Source organism: Vulpes lagopus, chromosome 2 (genome assembly GCF_018345385.1).
Source record: "Vulpes lagopus strain Blue_001 chromosome 2, ASM1834538v1, whole genome shotgun sequence".
In the NCBI taxonomy this organism is placed as follows: domain Eukaryota; kingdom Metazoa; phylum Chordata; class Mammalia; order Carnivora; family Canidae; genus Vulpes; species Vulpes lagopus.
This window is the reverse complement of record NC_054825.1, coordinates 19,035,955-19,054,816: the sequence shown is the minus strand read 5'-3', so window position 1 is coordinate 19,054,816 and position 18,862 is coordinate 19,035,955. Positions and strand designations below refer to the sequence as shown.

At 38.5% G+C, this 18,862-nt stretch overlaps 1 protein-coding gene across 2 annotated transcripts in view; it reads left to right on the top strand.

Annotated features, from left to right (window-relative positions):
• Positions 1 to 479: 479 nt before the first annotated feature.
• PDCD4 (programmed cell death 4) overlaps positions 480 to 18,862 on the top strand; it is a 28,949-nt gene continuing 10,566 nt past the window's right edge. The window contains exons 1-5 of one of the 2 annotated variants that reach the window (XM_041745259.1): positions 480 to 626; positions 4,876 to 4,978; positions 11,552 to 11,854; positions 13,788 to 13,882; positions 15,367 to 15,480. In XM_041745259.1, coding sequence (XP_041601193.1) covers positions 4,936 to 4,978; positions 11,552 to 11,854; positions 13,788 to 13,882; positions 15,367 to 15,480 — 555 coding nt within the window. In that variant the 5' untranslated portion in view covers positions 480 to 626; positions 4,876 to 4,935. Of the gene's footprint in view, positions 627 to 1,507; positions 1,636 to 4,875; positions 4,979 to 11,551; positions 11,855 to 13,787; positions 13,883 to 15,366; positions 15,481 to 18,862 lie in introns of those variants that run through there. The other variant, XM_041745260.1, reaches the window with a different exon arrangement.

Here is an 18,862-nt window from a genome sequence, read left to right as displayed (position 1 = left end):
GACTTCAAAGAGTTTTTGAGTCTGTTTGTTTCCTCATCTGTGAAATGGGCGTGATTTCTATCTCCAAGGAACCAGAGCATCCTCCCGGGATAAGGCTGGGTGTACACAGTAGGAGCCAAGGGGTGAACGGGGCGGACAGGAGAAGCAGCTGCAGAGATTCAGGGCTTGAGGAGCCTCTGGAAATGGAAGCGGGGACGCTCTGCAAGCCCAACGTTTAGGCAGGATTGCGGACCGCCCTGCGAAGGGAATGGGTGAGCGGGCCTCGCCCCGGGGCACTGCCCTCTCGCCTACGCCTCCATCCCGCAGCGCCTCCCACCCCCCCCGCCCCCCCCGCCGACCCGGAGCCCGACGCGCATGCGCCTCCCGGCTCCCCTGCCCGGCTTTCCACGTTTCACTTCCCTCCCTGTTCCTCCCCAGCGGCCGCTCCACCGCCACGATTGGCCAGCGGGCCTCCTCGCTTCGGCCAATGGGCGCCGCTCTCTCGCCCCCGTGTTACTGGGTAGAACAAAACAAAAACAAACAGAGCGAGAGGGGGCAGAGGCGCTCTGAGGCGGCGGCGGAGGCTGAGCAGCGGGGTCTGGGCCGGCGGACGCGGACCCGGGCGAGCGGCGGCGGCGGCCCGAGGGGTCAGTACCAGCGGGGCGGCCCGCACGCCGGAACGACTGCGCCCTCTCCCCAGCCTCGTCCCTCCTCGGAAGCAGCCGCACGTTGGGCGGGGGCGGGGGCGGGGGCGGGGGTGAGGCGCGGCCGGGTGGGCCGGGGTCCGGCCGCCTCCCCCGAGCCCGGCTAGCAGGGCCGCAGGCGCCCCGTCGCCCCGGGCAGCGGAGGGCGGGCCCCGGCCCCGGCCCCGGCCCCCCGCTCCCTCCTCCCTCCCGGGCCGGGGCCCCGAGCGCCGCGGCGCGGGCCCGCCCCCTCCGGGACCCGCTCCCGGACCCGCTCCCAGACCCGCTCCCCGCCCGGCCGGGTGCGCGGGGCGCCAGCCAGCCTCGGGCCGCTCCTCGCCCCGGCGGACGCCGAGTTTTCATTTTCATTCTGAGGCGACGTTGGGAGGCGTGTTTGTGGCCTGCCCGGGGTCCTGCGGGGAGGGTTCGCGCCCTCCCCGGGGCCCTCCCTGCCCGGACGCGGCCCCCGGCCCCCGGCCCGGCGGCCCCAGCGCCTGGCCCGCGCTCCGGAGCCCAGGCCCCGGCGCTTCGGGGCGGGCCTGGACCCGGGGCCGCGGGGACCCGCTGCGGGGGGGCGGGGGGCGGGGGGGCGGACACGTGCGGACTTCGGGCGGAGGGTCGCTGCTTTAGTTGAAGTCAAAACCGCCCGGAGACAACAAAGACGGGAAGGGAGCCCTCTTTCTGTGAAACGCAGGCCGTGGCTGCTGCCTTCGTCAATTTGGTGCTGCAGGGCCCGCGAGGAGGGGTCGTGACCCCCTCCCCCCCTCCCCCCCCCGGGGGGCTTCAGAACCTGTCGGCGGACGGGCCCGTGGCTCCCGCTCCCCTGCCCTTGGGGGAGCTGGCTGTGTCACCAGCACCTGTGCAGCAGGCTCTGCAGTGATGAAAACCACCCAAAAAACGCAGCTTCGTGTGGAAGAAAGAGTCGCAGCTTATTTTTACTGATGGGTTTTAGAATTTTGGCCTTCTTACTAACGTGAGGTTTTTTTTTTTTAAGAAACCACCGTATACTTTTCTAAAAGGGGAGCACTGCATATGTGTTCCAAATTTGATGGTTCGTGTTTATGCCCTTAACCTTCCTTCATTATAGGTTTCTTCAATTCCTTACCGTCTCAGCTGGGATCTTTGAATTATATTTTGATTGGTGTTTTTTTTTTTTTTCTTTCTTTCTTTTTCTTGTTGTAGTAATGAGAAAGGAAAAATAGTTGCTGGGAGTGCAAAAATAAATGACACTTTGGTATTTTCTGCGCTGCTTGCTTTTTGCATCATTATGGTTAAATGCTTTTAGCTGATTTTATTTTAAGTTGCTAATTAGCTGTGATTATAGCCCTGGAATGAATACAAATAATTTCCTGGTTTACATATGGCCTAAACTTGACTCCAGAACTGTCAGAGTGGTTTATGAAGTATATTTCAGGAAATAGATTTTGGGGGTGGGAGGGTGGGAAGGTGAGGCTCTGTCTTTTAGGAAATGTGATGGCATTTGAATGCTGATAGTGTGTTTCTGTAAAACACATTGAAGACATGAAAACTGTTTAATGTTAGCCTTAATTTTGTCCAACTTCTAAGCATACTTTTCTTGTTGAAAATTTTATTGTTTAGTTTTAAGGATATGGTGTTTAGAGGTTTTGCTTTTTGCTTTTGCTAAGTTTGGGGCCAAAAATCTTATGGATTGTTGAGTAAACTGGAGAAAAGCTCCACTACTTTGAAGAGAGGAGAAACATGCAATATGTCTTTATTTTTCTCTAAATTCTTAAAATGTCTGTGTTGCTATCAAATGTGACTGAGTTCTTGATTGTGTTATCATTGCCTAAGGACACAGACAGGGCTATTTATTTATTTATTTATTGTTAGGATTACTTAATAAAAACATGTGCTAAGTTGTAGGTGATAGTTATATCTAATAATTTTCTTACCTGGTTGAATGGCTTTTGTGTAGTTGTTTAAAAAATATTTTTAGTGTTTAGAAAGTAGTATTGAAAGATTTGATGTAATAGTAAGAGTCTCTGTTTTAATAAGCTTCTGTCTGAAAAAGAATCTTCTTGTGGGATATTACAATCTTGTATTGAACTTGTGTAAACAGTAATGGATTGAGAAGGTCTGGATTCTGGTTCTTGGATTGAGCAGCTGTCTCTCTTTGGACAGGTCACCTGCCTTCTCTGAATTTGTTTAGTTGTGTGCAAGGTGAAGTAAATACCTTAAGGTTGCTCTGAGAGGTACATGAAATAATGCATGTAAAATTCTCTGAATTATAAGAGGCTTTATAAACATCAGTTATAATGATTTCATTTCCTTTATTAGCCAGGTTCTGTAGAAAGTATTCTCTCAAAAATTATACTTGCATCAAATATGAAAAAGACTTTTTAATGTAACTTTAGTTTAAAAAGCTCATATACACATCATAGGACATTTTTACTTTCCTGTATAACATGCAACTCATACTGAAATGAAACATGGCATTTTCAAACATGGAAAGGACTAAATGCTTAGGTTTGCAAGCCATTTTTGTTTATATATATATCTCTATATACATATCTTTTAAGGTTCATTTTTTGCCCCTAAATCCAGAGTTGGAAATTTATGATACTGAAAGTTGTTATATAGAATGACATAAGTCTGTTTATTCTGAGTAGAATTAAAGCGATCTCACCATTTTCTTAACTTCTGAAGTGGTATGATAGTATGCTGGTAGCCTAAGGATTATGCCACAGTAGGAAGTTTATCATTTTAGCATTAAGGTGTGTTTTTTTTTTTGTTTTACAAAATAATACTCTTTTCTGGATTAAAGGACTATAAACTTTTAAAATGTTAAAATAGTATATATTAAGAAATTTAAAAGTCAGTTGAGGGGTGCCTGGCTGGCTTAGTCAGTGGAGCATGTGACTCTTGATCTCTTCAGTCGTGAGTTCGAGCTCCACGGTGGAGGTAGAGTTTGCTTAAAAAAAAAGTCAGTTGAGTCCCCAGGAGGCATCATATGTTATTATTCTAAAATGACATCTATAACACTAGGTTATGTTATATTGGAAATATATGCTTTCTTGTAATTATTTTGTTGGTCATTTCATTAATTTGTGCATTTAATATTTTGACAGCACACAGCTAGTGAAATGTAATTATAAATGAATAGGAGGGTTTATATCTAACCTATATGACTTGAACGGATTGATGCTTAAGTACTATAAGCAACTTTAAAAAATAGTTACAGAAAAAAAAAATAAAAAAATAAAAAATAGTTACAGAGAGATTCTAAAATCATATTTGGTTATACCTTCTGGTATTAGTTTTCATGAAAACATTTTGATGGTCTTTTAAATAATATTAGATTTATATCACTAAGTTAAATAAAAGAACTGATTTCATCAAAACCTTCAGCATCAGTAATTTTTAAGCCATTTTGAAACTGAGGTCTAAAATACTGAAAAGCTAATGCCATTCTATTTATTTCTTTTTTAAAGGCAAGGCTTTTTTGTTTTTGTTTTTTAAAGAGACTCAGGAGGTGCTTGGCTAGGTCAGGGTTGTAAATTTGAGACCCATATTGGATGTAGAAGTTACTTAAAAATAAAATGTTTAAAAAAATTTAAAGATTTAAAAAAGAATGGTTTTGCAGATTATGAAAATAATACTCTTATGAAAACACCATTTAAAAATTTCTCCCAGACTTTAGTCTTGTAACTGTAATTATGGACACCTAAGTGATGAAATGACAGACCTATCCGCCTTCAGATATGTTGTAGTGTGAAAAATTTAACAGTCATGTGAAATGCTTGATTAAAACTGTTGCTTGCAAAAAAAAAAAAAAAAACCCAAAAAAACAAAACAAAAACTGTTGCTTGCATTTTGTAATTGTTCTTATAGTTCATCTGTAGTGAGCTATCCAATATTACATCAGATTAATTATGAGGCCTGGTAGCCCTAAAGAACTTGGGAGTATGTATATACTGCTTTAATTTGAAATAAACCCGTATAGTAAATACATCTTTTACTTCCAAGTTAAAGAGATGCTTTGGCACATTCAGAAATATGGGCGGATTTTTTGGACACGTATACTTGTCAGGAAGATTGAAACCAAATGTTAATTGTGGTAAACTATTTTTCAAAGAGCTCTTTTTTGAAAAATGAAATTATGTTCTGATTTCTTTTACAGTGTGACTAAGTAAAATTCAATTTACATTAATTATGTCAGTTTGGACAACATTGAAACTTTTTTCTTTTTAAGGAAATCCCAAGGGAAGACTTCCAATAGGAATTTAATCAGTGCAAGTAACATTAAAGAACGATGGATGTAGAAAATGAGCAGATACTGAATGTAAACCCTGCAGGTATGTAAGAATATTTTGAACCTTGACTATATTGTGAGCATATGTGAGGCCCTACAAAATTTTGAGAAAATACAGTATTAAAACCATCTTTATTTGAAAAAGGCATCTTAATCATGCTACAAGAATGCAAGTTATATTTTTGAGATTAAGTTTGTGATTCCTATTTTTATAGAAATTCTTCATGTGTTCTTAATTTTTCTGCCCATCCTTTCACATTCCATACATTCTTATTCTCCACTATTTATAATAAACTATGTATGGTATATAGTGGAGAAGAATAGTGAACCTGTTCATTAATATTTTCAAATGAGCTAATGATTTCTACAATATAAATTATTACTGGTATCTTCGATCTCTTTCCTAATAATTTATATATTATATTACCGATGGTATTTTTCTTGATTTTCCATGATACTTCAATAGCACATTATCATGAAATTGTTTTTGTGGAATAGATGTTAATATCTATCTATCTATCTATCTATCTATCTATCTATCTATCTATCTATCAGATTTTATTTTTATTATTTATTCATGAGAGACAGAGGGAGAGAGAGAGGCAGAGACACAGGCAGAGGGAGAAACAGGCTCCGCGCAGGAAGCCCGACATGGGACTTGATCCTGGGATCCCAGGATCGCACCCTGGACTGAAGGTGGCGCTAAATCGCTGAGCCACCCGGGCTGCCCTGTGGAATAGATGTTTAAATGTTGAGTAACTTCAGGCAACTTAAAATGTGTTTATAACTTTCAGAATAATCTTTGTAGAGTTAGTTATTAGGATTTTGTAATATTCTGAATAGTAAGAGCTTTTCCTGTTGATATATTTTAGATAATTCTTTGCTGTATAATTTTATTAGTATTGAAAAGATCTTCTTGTGATTTAAATATACTTACCATATTTCATTTTTTAATATTGTAGTAGTTTTATTTTTTTCAGTGACTCTAATTCAGTGTGTACAAATTATATAGTTTTCTTTGATCTGAACCGACACTTTGAAACGTCTTTGCCATTTTGTATTTACAAACCTGATTTAAAGTGTGGTAGGAGGGCACCTGGGTGGCTCAGCGGTTGAGCATCTGCCTTTGGCTCAGGTCGTGATCCTGGGGTCCTGGGATCAATTCCCACATCGGGCTTCCCACAGGAAGCCTGCTTTTCCCTCTGCCTGTTGTCTCTGCCTCTCTCTGTGTGTCTCTCATGAATAAATTAATAAAATCTTTAAACATAGTTTTTAAAAAAATGTGTGGTAGGAAATTATAGTTGAAAAAAATTACTGCAATAATTAATGATTATTTTGGTGCTGTTATAAACGATAGCTATATGAGTTCTTGTTTTTTAGGGTTATAAATGGGTATCATGTCCCTGCTTCACTGAAGTGGGGATGGTAAGAATATATTTGAAGAATGTATTTCACATATACATAATTACTGATTTTTTGCACTGCCCAGTACAATAGCTACTAGCCACATGTGGCTCTTGTGCACTTGAAATGTCACTTGTCTGAATTGAGATGTACTATAGGTACAAACACATTCTAGATCTTGAGACTTAGTATGAATGAAATACCTCATTAACTTTTTATATTAACTCTGTGTTCAGTCTGTAATAGATCTAGTTGATTAAATCAAATATATTAAAAATTAATTTTGCCTGTTTCTTTTTAATATGGATACTGGGAAATTTAAAATTACATATTTGGCCTGCATTATATTTCTGTGAGACAGCACGACTCTAAATTTTACATATTTTGCTTTCTGTATATAACAAGTTCTAGTTCTTTAACCCTGTTCTTGATGCCTCTGACCAGAACTGCCTTAATATAAAGGACTTGTAGTTCTTTAATACTTGAATGAGCCTAAGACAGATCTTTGCTATAAATTCCTCCTGTAGCAAATAGTCCAAATCAGACTAGCCTATTAACTTCAACTTTTACTTTGACCAGCTCTGTTACTTTGGGGAAGTAGATTATTTGCTCTGACCTTCAGTTTTCTCATATGTAAAACTGGGGTACAAATGCCCTCTCAGTAGGTTTATTGTTAGGATTCAGTGACATCATAATGTGTGTGTCATGCCCATAGCACATATTTTGTATGTAACTAATGAAAATGTGCTAATATTATTAATTATAATTATGCCAATCAATGGACCATTAATTGAAAGTTTGATTGTTTGGTACTGTTATACTATAAGTTAGATTGATTACTACTGAGATACCAGAGAATTTAAAGATTTTTATTTATTCATGAGAGACACAGAGACGTAGGCAGAGGGAGAAGCAGACTCCCCGCAAGGAGCCCCACATGCTTGGGCCCTCTGGATCACACCCTGAACCGAAGGCAGGCGTTCAACTGCTGAGCCACCCAGGTGTTTCAGCCTACCCCCCTTTTTTCTTTTTTCTTTTTTTTAAGATTTTTGTTTATTTATGATACCAAAGAATTTAGAAGGGGAATTCGTACACAGTGAAAAACAATTTTGAAGTCACCGCCATTATGTACTCAGGTTTTTTATTTTTGCATTTTGGTTTTCTTAAAGTCAGATCAATAGTGGTTTATGGAAGCTAAAACTTAGGTAAATAAGGGGCACCTGGGTGGCTCAGTTGGTTAAGCGCAAATGACTCCTGACTTCAGCTCAGGTCATGATCTCAGGATTCTGGGATTGAGTCCCGCGCCTTGGGCCCTGTGCTCAGTGGGGAGTCTGCTTGAGGATTTCTCTCTGTTTCTACACGCTCCACCACCACTCACATGTACACTTTCTCTATCTCAAATAAGTTAATCGTTAAAAAACCAGATAAATATGAGTAGCAAAATACAAAAGAGTAATTGATAGAAACATGGGTTAAAAATTATAAGATCTGGGGCGCCTGGGTGGCTCAGGTGATTAAGCATCTGCCTTCGGCTCAGGTCATGATCCCAGGGTCCTGGGATCAAGCCTCGAATCAGCTCCCTGCTCAGAGGGGAGTCTGCTTTTCCCTCTCCCTCTGCCCATCCCCCTACCACCTTGTTCATGCTTGCTCTGTCACTCTCTCAAATAAATAAATAAAATCTTTAAAAAAATTATAAGATCTAACAGATAAAATATATCTAAATATATTCTGCTGCAGTCATACAAACATACTTGGAAGGGTATTAAAATAGTTGAAATGGCAGCCCAGGTGGCTCAGCGGTTTAGCGCTGCCTTCAGCCCAGGGCATGATCCTGGGGACCTGGGATTGAGTCCCACTCTGGCTCCCTGCATGGAGCCTGCTTCTCCCTCTGCCTGTGTCTCTCCCCCTCTCCCCCCCCCATACCCCCCTCTCCCCCTTCTCTCCCTATCCCCCCCTCTCCCCCCTCCTGCCTCCCCTCCCCCTCCCTCTCTGTATCTCTCATGAATAAATAAAATCTTAAAATAGTTGAAATGAAACTCAATTGTGGCCAATATGTTGAAATTGAATGCTTTAGTACTCCAGGTGACAGCTTAAAGCATTTCATTATAATTTAAGTCCTTTATATTCTGGACGAGTTTGGTGGTTTGCTGTCATAGAATAATGAAAGCTGTATGTTACAGGTAAATATGTAATATTTTCATCACTTGCATGCTCTTGAAATTCCATCTAACTTGTTTCATCTCTGGTCTTTTTTGCTCCTTCCTCTTATTCTTCTTGTTTTCTCTTTTAATAATCACTCCCTTGTCCTGTCTCTTTAGCTGTCACTACTCTGCTTTGCTCTAGTTCTGTATTTTTTACAGTTGCAGTCATCTGAGATTTAAATGTAGATTTGAATCCTGGCCACAGTCTTTTTTTTAGATAAGTAACTTTTCTGTGAAACATCTTCCATCTGTAAATTGAAGATAAACAGTTTTATTTTGGAGCTTCATGAAGATTATAGACCATATATGTAAAGTGCCTAGCATAGAACCTGGTATCTAGTAGTAACAAGAATGATGATAATGAAAAAAGTTGCATTATGGCTACGACTACTACTGCTACTAGTAGTTGTAGTAGTTAATGATGATTGTGATGATGTCTCAAACTCACTCTCTTAACTCTGACTTCCTGTTTTAGTCTAAAAACGTTTAAGATTTCATGCTTCTTTAGTCTGTTTAAAAGCTCTTTTTTTTTTTTTTTAAAGAAAGGATTTTTTTTTTTATTTTTATTTATTTATGATAGTCACAGAGAGAGAGAGAGAGAGGCAGAGACACAGGCAGAGGGAGAAGCAGGCTCCATGCACCGGGAGCCCGACGTGGGATTCGATCCTGGGTCTCCAGGATTGCGCCCTGGGCCAAAGGCAGGCGCCAAACTGCTGTGCCACCCAGGGATCCCCTAAAAGCTCTTTTTGATTTCAGTGTAACTTTACCCCCAAATTATTACCCTTGATCTTTTCAGTTAGTGAATGAATTTATTGCAAGATTTTCTTAGCTGCTTTTCTATTTTGTACTTTCTTTTTTTCCTAATCTGTATTCCTTTGTCAGACTAATCCCCCAATCACTATCTATGATATCAAATCTAAGCTCTGACTGTTTGAATGTGAGAGTGGTCAGCAGTTATTAAGATGATGTAAGCAGGGGCAAGATCATAAGGGATCTTAAGTTACAAAGTAATGAATTTAAGTTTTATTTTGACCTAGTAGAAATAGCTTCAAAGGGTTTTCAGTGGGGGCCTGTTTTAGAAAATCAGTTTTCATGCAGTTTGAGAATGGTTTGAAGATTGAAGGCATAGAGACTATTTAGAAGACTAATGATGTAATTGGACTCTACTTAATTGTTTTTTTTTTTTTTATTACCACAGTGTTTGTTCTTTTATACTTTTTGTCAAGAATTACAAATATTTTAACACATCTATGTTTTTTATAGATTGATTTAAGAAAATTTTTTTTTAAATTTTTTTTTTATTTATTTATGATAGTCACAGAGAGAGAGAGAGAGAGGCAGAGACACAGGCAGAGGAAGAAGCAGTCTCCATGCACCGGGAGCCCGACGTGGGATTCGATCCTGGGTCTCCAGGATTGCGCCCTGGGCCAAAGGCAGGCGCCAAACCGCTGCGCCACCCAGGGATCCCCTGATTTAAGAAATTTTAAGTTTCAACATATTATCTTAAGATGTGTTAAAGCCTATACACATAGACTTGACATAGTCTAATTACATTTAGAAATATGTAAGACCATTTGAGGGATTCAGCTCTGACTTGAATTAGCCACAATGAACAGAACTCTGACTCAAGGGTAACTAATTCAGTAGCTTGTTGACATAGAAAGTTTTCAGGGCAAAGCCAACTGTCTCCATGCCATTGATCTCCATGGACATTTGAATTGATAGTATGAAGGATACTCTATTAGTTGCTGAGGGTCCAGAGAAGTACAGGTAAAGGCATGGCTCCTCTTTTGAGGCTTATGACTTATTTGGAAAAGCAAGACTGCTACATAAATAGAAATAACAAAGTGTTTCCATGATTAGGTAAATGAATGGTGTGTGGGCATTAGTATTATTGTGGCTAGAATTGTTAGGAAAGTTTTTATGGAGGTAAAAGAACTTGAGTATATCCTAAAGGATTTTGATAAGTGAAAAGAGCAGTGGGGATGACATTCTAAATGAGACCATTGGGGGATCCCTGGGTGGCTCAGTGGTTTGGCGCCTGCCTTTGGCCCAGGGCACGATCCTGGAGTCCTGGGATCGAGTCACACATCGGGTTCCCTGCCTGTGTCTCTGCCTCTCTCTCCCCCTATGTTTATCATGAATAAATAAATAAAATCTTAAAAAAAAATAAATGAGACCATTGGAAACTCCAATTATGTTGCTGTTTTTCAGGGAATAATGTACAAATCTTACATAGGCTGGAAGATTTTCAGAGTACGATAAGTAATATAAGTCAAGCTTCGAGAAGTGAATTAGAGCTTTGAAAGCAAACTTTATTTTTTTTTTTCAAGCTTTATTATTGAAAGCAGTGAATCCTCAAGAATTCAGCTCAGTAATCATATGTGATCATTTATTTGCCAAATACCTTTCAGGCTCTTTGAATTAGTAATATTTCAGCTGTCTGTAATTAATCAGGAGATGTTTGGCACATTATTTAAATACTCTCAGCCTTAGTTTCCTTATCAGTATTAATGATCCTGTATGTAACAAATAGCTCTCAAACTTGTGGGTAAATGACAAAGCATCCAGCACAGTGCCTGGTAAATGATAGTAGGCATTCTGTAAATATTTATCTTTCTTCTTTCAGGATTCTTAGTATTTTCTTACTATCTCCAATTACTTAACTCTCTTAGCTCACGAAAGTCTAAATACGGTTGTATATTAACATAGATTTTATTTTCTAAACGTATGAGATAACATGCTTTCATTAAACTCTGTTCATTAAAATTCACTGTCTTAGTTTACTTTCTATGATAATGTAACAAGCAGTCCTGTTTAGTTGTCATTTATTAGAGGGAATCATATGAAATTGCCAATATGTGAGTTACTGACCTAAAAAATAGTAATTTCATGTGCTTCAACTAATATAACTTGTAATGATAGCTGGTATAACAGTGGATGATTAAAGTACTTATGTAGAAAAAAAAAGTGCTTATGTAGAATTTTCTTTTTTCATTTTCCTTTTTAAGATCCTGATAATTTAAGCGACTCTCTCTTTTCTGGTGATGAAGAAAATGCTGGGACTGAGGAAATAAAAAATGAGATCAATGGAAATTGGATTTCGGCATCCTCCATTAATGAAGCTAGAATTAATGCCAAGGCAAAAAGGCGCCTGAGGAAAAACTCATCCCGGGACTCTGGCAGAGGTGATTCAGTCAGTGATAATGGAAGCGAAGCCCTTAGAAGTGGAGTAACTGTACCAACCAGTCCAAAGGGAAGGTTGCTAGATAGGCGATCCAGATCTGGGAAAGGAAGAGGACTACCAAAGAAAGGTTGGTATATTCCATGTCTGAGGAAACGAATAGAAAACAGTATAGCTGGTTCTTTACATTATGGTTTCCTTGTTCCAGGAATGTAAGAAACTTAAACAATGATAATGCAAGATTTTATGATTTATGTATATTTTTACAAAGTAATCTGAAGACCATCCCACATTTTCCTTAAATTGAGTGATTTTTCTGGAGGAGATTATTTTTTGGAACAGAACTTTATTTCACAAAATACACATGGTTTTTTTTGTACAGTTAGGAATTGTACATGTGTTCTCTAACTTGCTTGAAAGTAGGGTCAGAAATTCATCATACCTGGGGCACCTGGCTGGCTCAGTCAGTGGAGTATGTCACTCTTGATCTTGGGGTCATGAATTTGAGTCCCTCATTGCAGGTAGAGATTACTTAATAAAAGTTTAAAAAATTGATCATACCTATTATCTAATGAATGTAATTATGTCCTTTTTAAAGAATACGTGCTAAATATAAATTAGATAAATATAAATTAGATTGGTAATAACTGAAACAGAATTTTAATGATTCCGTAGATCCAAGTTCCAAGTTCGTTCTTTTCTTACTATCCATCCTTTCATTCATTCAATGTAATTTATTACAAGATTTTATTTTTTAAGTAATCTTTATTACCTAACATGGGGCTTGAACTTGCAACTCCAAGATCAAGAAGAGTTGCATGCTCTACCAAGTGAGCCAGCCAGGCTCTAGTATCTTTTGGAAACTATAGTAGACTGGTCTATTTCACTGCCATGTCTAGTGCCTGGAGTAGTGATGAGCAGTTGTAGATACTTAAGTATTTGTTGATGAGGGATGTTAGCTTTGGTCTGTGGTAGGATTTTGATACAATTTGGAGATTTCACAGCTTCTGAATGGTGTGAACTTCAGTTTATAGCCTAGGATTCATGTAAAATGTTTTTGTGATTGATCAAAAACTTTTGCTGAATGACTCTACAACCATTGGTTGGATCAGAATGAATCCTAGTAATCAGATTCTGTTTTGCTCTATAACTACAACCTCAAAGAAATTGGTGATACTGGAAAGTTCTTCAAAAATTATGCAATCTATTAAGCGTTATAAAAATACTTCAATAAGTTTACGTAGACAAACCACATTGAAAATTGGAATTGTTAAACTTCAGCTGGTCAGTTTGTATATAGATACAGAGAAAGGGCAGCTCAGGTGGCTCAACAGCTTGGCCTTCAGCCCAGGGTGTGATCCTGGGGATCCGGGGATCAAGTCTCATGTCAAGCTCCCTGCATGGAGCCTGCTTCTCCCTCTGCCTCTCTCTCTGTCTCTGTCTCTCTCATGAACAAATAAATAAAATCTTAAAAAAAAAAAACAGAGAAAATGATCAGTGCAGTTAATGCTTAAATAGCTTAGTTATTCGTAACATTGCTAGTTGTCAAGTGTAGTTAATATGTATTATTACATTTAAAAAGTATTTAACATTGAAAAAACAGAGTGGAAACTGTGCTTTGTCAAATAATTTCTCCTTTATTGAGTTTTCTATGCCACCTCTTATTGGCCCAACGTATTTCTTTTTGTTTTGGTCTTATGAAATGTCAAATAAAATTTAGAGTTCAGCTATATCATCACATCCCATGGGGTCCCTGATAATAGTTATTTTTCTGATTTTTGTTTTGTTTTTGCTTTCATTTTAAAGCATCTGCCTTTTTAGTTTTAACTGTAAGCTATTTCAACTCAATGTTTTAGAAATATGTTATATTTGATAATTACTGAAAAAGCAGGGATTAGAGAAAAAAGAGGTTTAAAGTATAACTCAACTGGAAAAAACTGGAACAGAAATTACAGTTTTTAAACTATTTAATATCTGAATATCTAGAATTATTTCAGATTTCAATAAAAATTTATGAACTATGAAGTTTTGGTCTTTTCTTTCTCATTTCTAAACTTTTTCAGGTGGTGCAGGAGGCAAAGGTGTATGGGGTACACCCGGACAGGTGTATGATGTGGAAGAGGTGGATGTGAAAGATCCTAACTATGATGATGACCAGGTATCCATGTCTTTCTTTTTTATTTTTAATCTGTGTTTAAAATACAGTTTTTTTGACTTTAGGTCTGTAGTTTACTCATACATTTGTCAAATCATACATTCTGCATCTGTACTTGGTGCCTGTCACATTATGTATATATGATTTATAGTGTGTGTGTATATATGTGTATACACATACATTAGTGTCTGTATCTAAATCATACATACACTCAGTACTTTCAGAGTTTTAGGTAAATTTTGGATTAGGAAACCAAATTAACTGATATATGTGTAATTTTCACTTCATTTCTGGAGTCAAAAGTAGGTCTTTACCGATTCATGTAGGATTATTGGATTGACTTTTTTTTTAAAAAATTTTTTAAAATTTTGGTGGGGCTGGAGTGGGGGGAGAATGGGTATGAGTGGGGGGAGGGACAGAGGGAGAAGCACATTCTCTCTTGAGCAGGGAGCCTGATCAAGGTTCAGTCCCAGGCCCCTGGGGTCATGGCCAAAGCTGAACCAGACATTTAACCAACTGAACCACCCAGGTGCCCCAAGTTGACTGTTTTTCAATAAATTTTGTTGAGGTAATACAACAGATTTTCTATGGTAATGATAACTGGGAAGAATGTATATTCTTTTGAACATCGTAAGATTTATAGATATGAGGTTCCTTTTAAAATATTACTGTTTAGGATGGTAACTCTGTGGTAAATTTTATTTTGGGATTATCTTTTTTCTTGACTATCTTTTTTTCAGTGTTGAGAATGTAAATTTTGTTTTTCTTCCTTATGCTGTACCTTTTATTCCCATAACTTACTCCTTCCATAGCTGGAGGCCCCTCCCCTCTGGCAACTGTCAGTTTGTTCTCTGGGTTTACAAGTCTGATTCTTTTTTTTGTTTACTTGCTTTTGATTCCACATACGAGTAAAATCATATGGTATTTGTCTTCCTCAGCCTTATTTCACTTAGCTTATTTCACTTAGATCCAAGAGGATGTAAATTTTTAACAGATTTTATAATGAACATATATATTTTCAATGGAAAATTTCTAACTTAGACAATAAGTAGAATAGTATAACGAAAATGCTTGTGCTCATCTCCCAGCTTTACCAACTTCAATAATTAATAACTCATGGTTAATCTTGTTTTATCCTGTACCTCCATATATTTTTCCTCTTGTATCCCCCTGCATGCATTCCGCACCCCAGGCTCTGGATTATTTTGAAACAAATCCCAGACATCATGACATCTGTTTTGAAGTACTGTCTTTGCATGAGATAACACAAGGTGATGAGAATTACAGACCGGAAATTATCAGGGCATATGTTAGATTGTTTTTATTCCATATTGTTTGTATAACTATTTTAGCTAATTGTTGGACATGGAAATATTTCTAAGAGAACATGAAAAAATGTAGGACTCAAATACCATAGAATCTTTGCTAAATATTCTAATCTTGTCTGAATCGTTATGTCCATTAATTTATAACTCTTTCCCTCCCAGGAGAACTGTGTTTATGAAACTGTAGTTTTGCCTTTGGATGAAACAGCATTTGAGAAGACTTTAACACCAATCATACAGGAATATTTTGAGCATGGAGATACTAATGAAGTTGCGGTAGGTTTAAAATTGGAAGTATGATTTATTTAATATAGTAAGGAAAACACTGTTAAAAGAAAAACATCATATCCAAAATGATCTTGAATCACAGAATAAGTTTAATAAGTATTTATTTAAAGGTTTCATTTATTTATTCATGAGAGACACAGAGAGTAGCAGAGACACTGGCAGAGGGAGAAGCAAACTCCCTGCAGGGAGCCTGATGTGAGACTTGATCCCGGAACTCTGGAATCATGCCCTGAGCTGAAGGCAGATGCTCAGCTGCTGAGCCACCCAGGCGTCCCAAGTTTAAGCATTTTCTTTTGCATAAGCGAATTTCTAAGAAGTGGAGTAAAATTTCTTTAATATAGATTAGCTCTTTCCTTTTTGGCATGTGATGGGGGCTATATGCCATTTTTCCCCCTGAAAAACAGCACAGTAATATTTTAACAATTATTGTAGTTATATATTTTTATAATTTATAGTGTATAAAATAATACTAATAATTTCTAGCATCTATAGACCTTAAACCTTTTCAAGGATCTCAGTTAAAAATGACTGATTTAATTCTATTTTTTTGACATTCATTTAAATGCTCAGGATTAAGATAAAATTTATCTTTGTAGTCTATCCAAAAGAAAGAGAACATAGATGCGAAGATTTGAAAAAGAATATATGCAGAAACCAAGAGAAAAACTGTATTTTTGAAACATAATTTGTAAGATGCCTGGGTGGCTCAGCAGTTGAGCGTTTGCCTTCGCCTCCGGAACTCCAGGATCAAGTCCCACATCGGACTTCCTGCTGGGAGCCTGCTTCTCCCTTTGCCTGTGTCTCTGCTTCTCCCTGTGTCTCTCATGAATACATTAATAAAATCTTAAAAAACAAAAAGAAACATAATTTGCATGGGAATATTTCCTGTGTTACGAATTGTTCATAAAGTAAATCTAAAAAGGTAAAATCTACCTAACTAGGATTACAGACTTGAAGTACTAAAATGGCAACTTTTTTTTTTTTTTTTTTTAAGATTTTATTTATTCATGAGAGTGACAGAGAGAGAGGCAGAGACATCATCGGTGGAGGGAGAAGCAGGCTCACTGCAGGGAGCCTGATGTGGGACTCAATCCCAGGACCCCAGGATCATGCCCTGAGCCAAAGGCAGATGCTCAACCACTGAGCCACCTAGGCCTTCCCCCCCTTTTTTTTCAAATTGCAATTCTTTGAAGGCTCTTATAATTTTTTTAAAAAAATATTTTATTTATTTATTTATTTATGATAGACACAGAGAGAGAGAGGCAGAGACACAGGCTCCATGCAGGGAGCCAGACGTGGGACTTGATCCCAGGTCTCCAGGATCACGCCCCGGGCCAAAGGCAGACGCCAAACTGCTGCGCCACCCAGGGATCCCATGAAGGCTTTTATAATTTAGACTCTTATACTTCATACTGGGCTTTCTTAGTTTGTCTGATACCATGAGATCTGATATCCTTAGATTTGTAGGATTTGAACATAAATATTTGTTGGGTTTTTCAAAGATTTTATTTATTTGACAGAGAGAGAGAGAGAGCACAAGCAGGGGAGTAGCAGAGAGAGGCTCTCTACTGAGCAGGGAGCCTGACGTGTGGCTCAATCTCAGGACCCTGGGATCATGACCTGAGCAGAAGGCAGATGCTTAACAGACTGAGCCACCCAGGTGCTCCTAAAACAAATATTCATTCAGTACATACCATGTGAAGGAATTTGTAATAGGTTTTTCCTGCCCTTCTGAAGCTTGGTCAAGTGAGGAGAAATGATATTATAAACAGATTATTAAAATAAAATGTAAAGCCCTCTGTTGTAGAGGTAGAGTTTAAGTATTATAGGGGCAGACCATTGAAATCCTATCCTATCTGGCTCAGCAGTTGAGCATCTGCCTTTGGCCCAGGGCATGATCCTGGAAACCTGGGATCAAGTTCCACATCAGGCTCCCTGCATGGAGCCTGCTTCTCCCTCTGCCTGTGTCTCTGCCTCTCTCTCTCTCTCTCTCTCTTTCTCTCTCTCTCTGTCCCTCATGAATAAATAAATAAAAAATCTTTAAAAAAAATGAAATCCTATCTACCTAGCATGGGATTAGTGGTATACTATGTATACTTATTAACTGAGTAGTACTATAAGCACAGTGTTACGGAAGCATAAAATTGAGATGATTCTGAGCTACATAAGAATGATTAGAAGTTTGCCAGGGTAAGATGGTTGAAGAGTTTTCCAGAAAGGAGAAGTATCCTGTTTGTTTATTTTTTAAGATTTTATTTTTTTATTCATGACAGACAGAGAAACAGAGATATAGGCAGAGGGAGGAACAGGCTCCCTGTAGGAACCTGATGTGGGACTCGATCCCAGGACATGGAGTTCACACCCTGAGCGAAAGGTAGACACTCAGCCACTGAGCTACCCAAGTGTTCTGAGAAGTATCATGTTTAAAGGCAGTGAGTTAGTTCAAGCACAGTTCAGGAAAGATGAAATTCAGTGGGAAGAAACTGTTAACAAGGACAGCATTAGGTGGCTGTGAAAATAGTTCTGGCACCCTTTTAGCCGTATAACACGGTTTAAATACTTTGATAGATCTATAAGTAAAAGGGAAGGTACTCTAAGTTACTCTGAGGAACTGATTTACAAGTTAGCCTCTAGGGACATACTGCCTATATTCAACTTCCAACTTGGCCACTCCAGCTATATGTCCTTAGCAAATACTCAATTTTTCATTACTTTGGGTATGATGATACCTCCCTGAAAGGGTTGAGTCTTAAATAAGATAATAGAAACCAAAGTGGCTGTTACAATGCTTGATACATTATATACAGTAGTTAGTATTAGCAGCTGCTATTATATTTTTAATAGGAAAATTTGACTTAATCCCAGCATTTAAAGAAATAACTTGACTTAAAAACAATGGTTTAAGATCTTCTTTTAAACTTATATGAACAGTATAAAGTAAACTCTGGTGGGAAGAGAAAACTTAGAGGAAAGGTAGACTATAAACAGCTTATGATAATATAAAATGAATCTTACCACAAATATTCGTAGAAAAAATATTCCTAGAAATTAGGAACACCTGACTGGCTCAGTTGGAAGAGTATGTGACTCTTGATCTTGGGGTTGTGAGTTTGAGCCCCATATTGGTTTTGAGATTATTTAAATAAAATTTCTTTTAGAATTATAAGACACAGGGTTAATTAATTCCTAAAATCAAACTTATTAGCAGTATATAGCTTAATACTGTCTTAGGTATGATTCACATTCTTGAGTTCGGTGATGTTGAGATAGTTAAAGCTTGCCAAATGGATCAACATTTAATTTATATGCATAGAAAGATGTATTTATCCTATTCTACAAAATTGACTGCTTTTCTGATTATTTCCAGAGG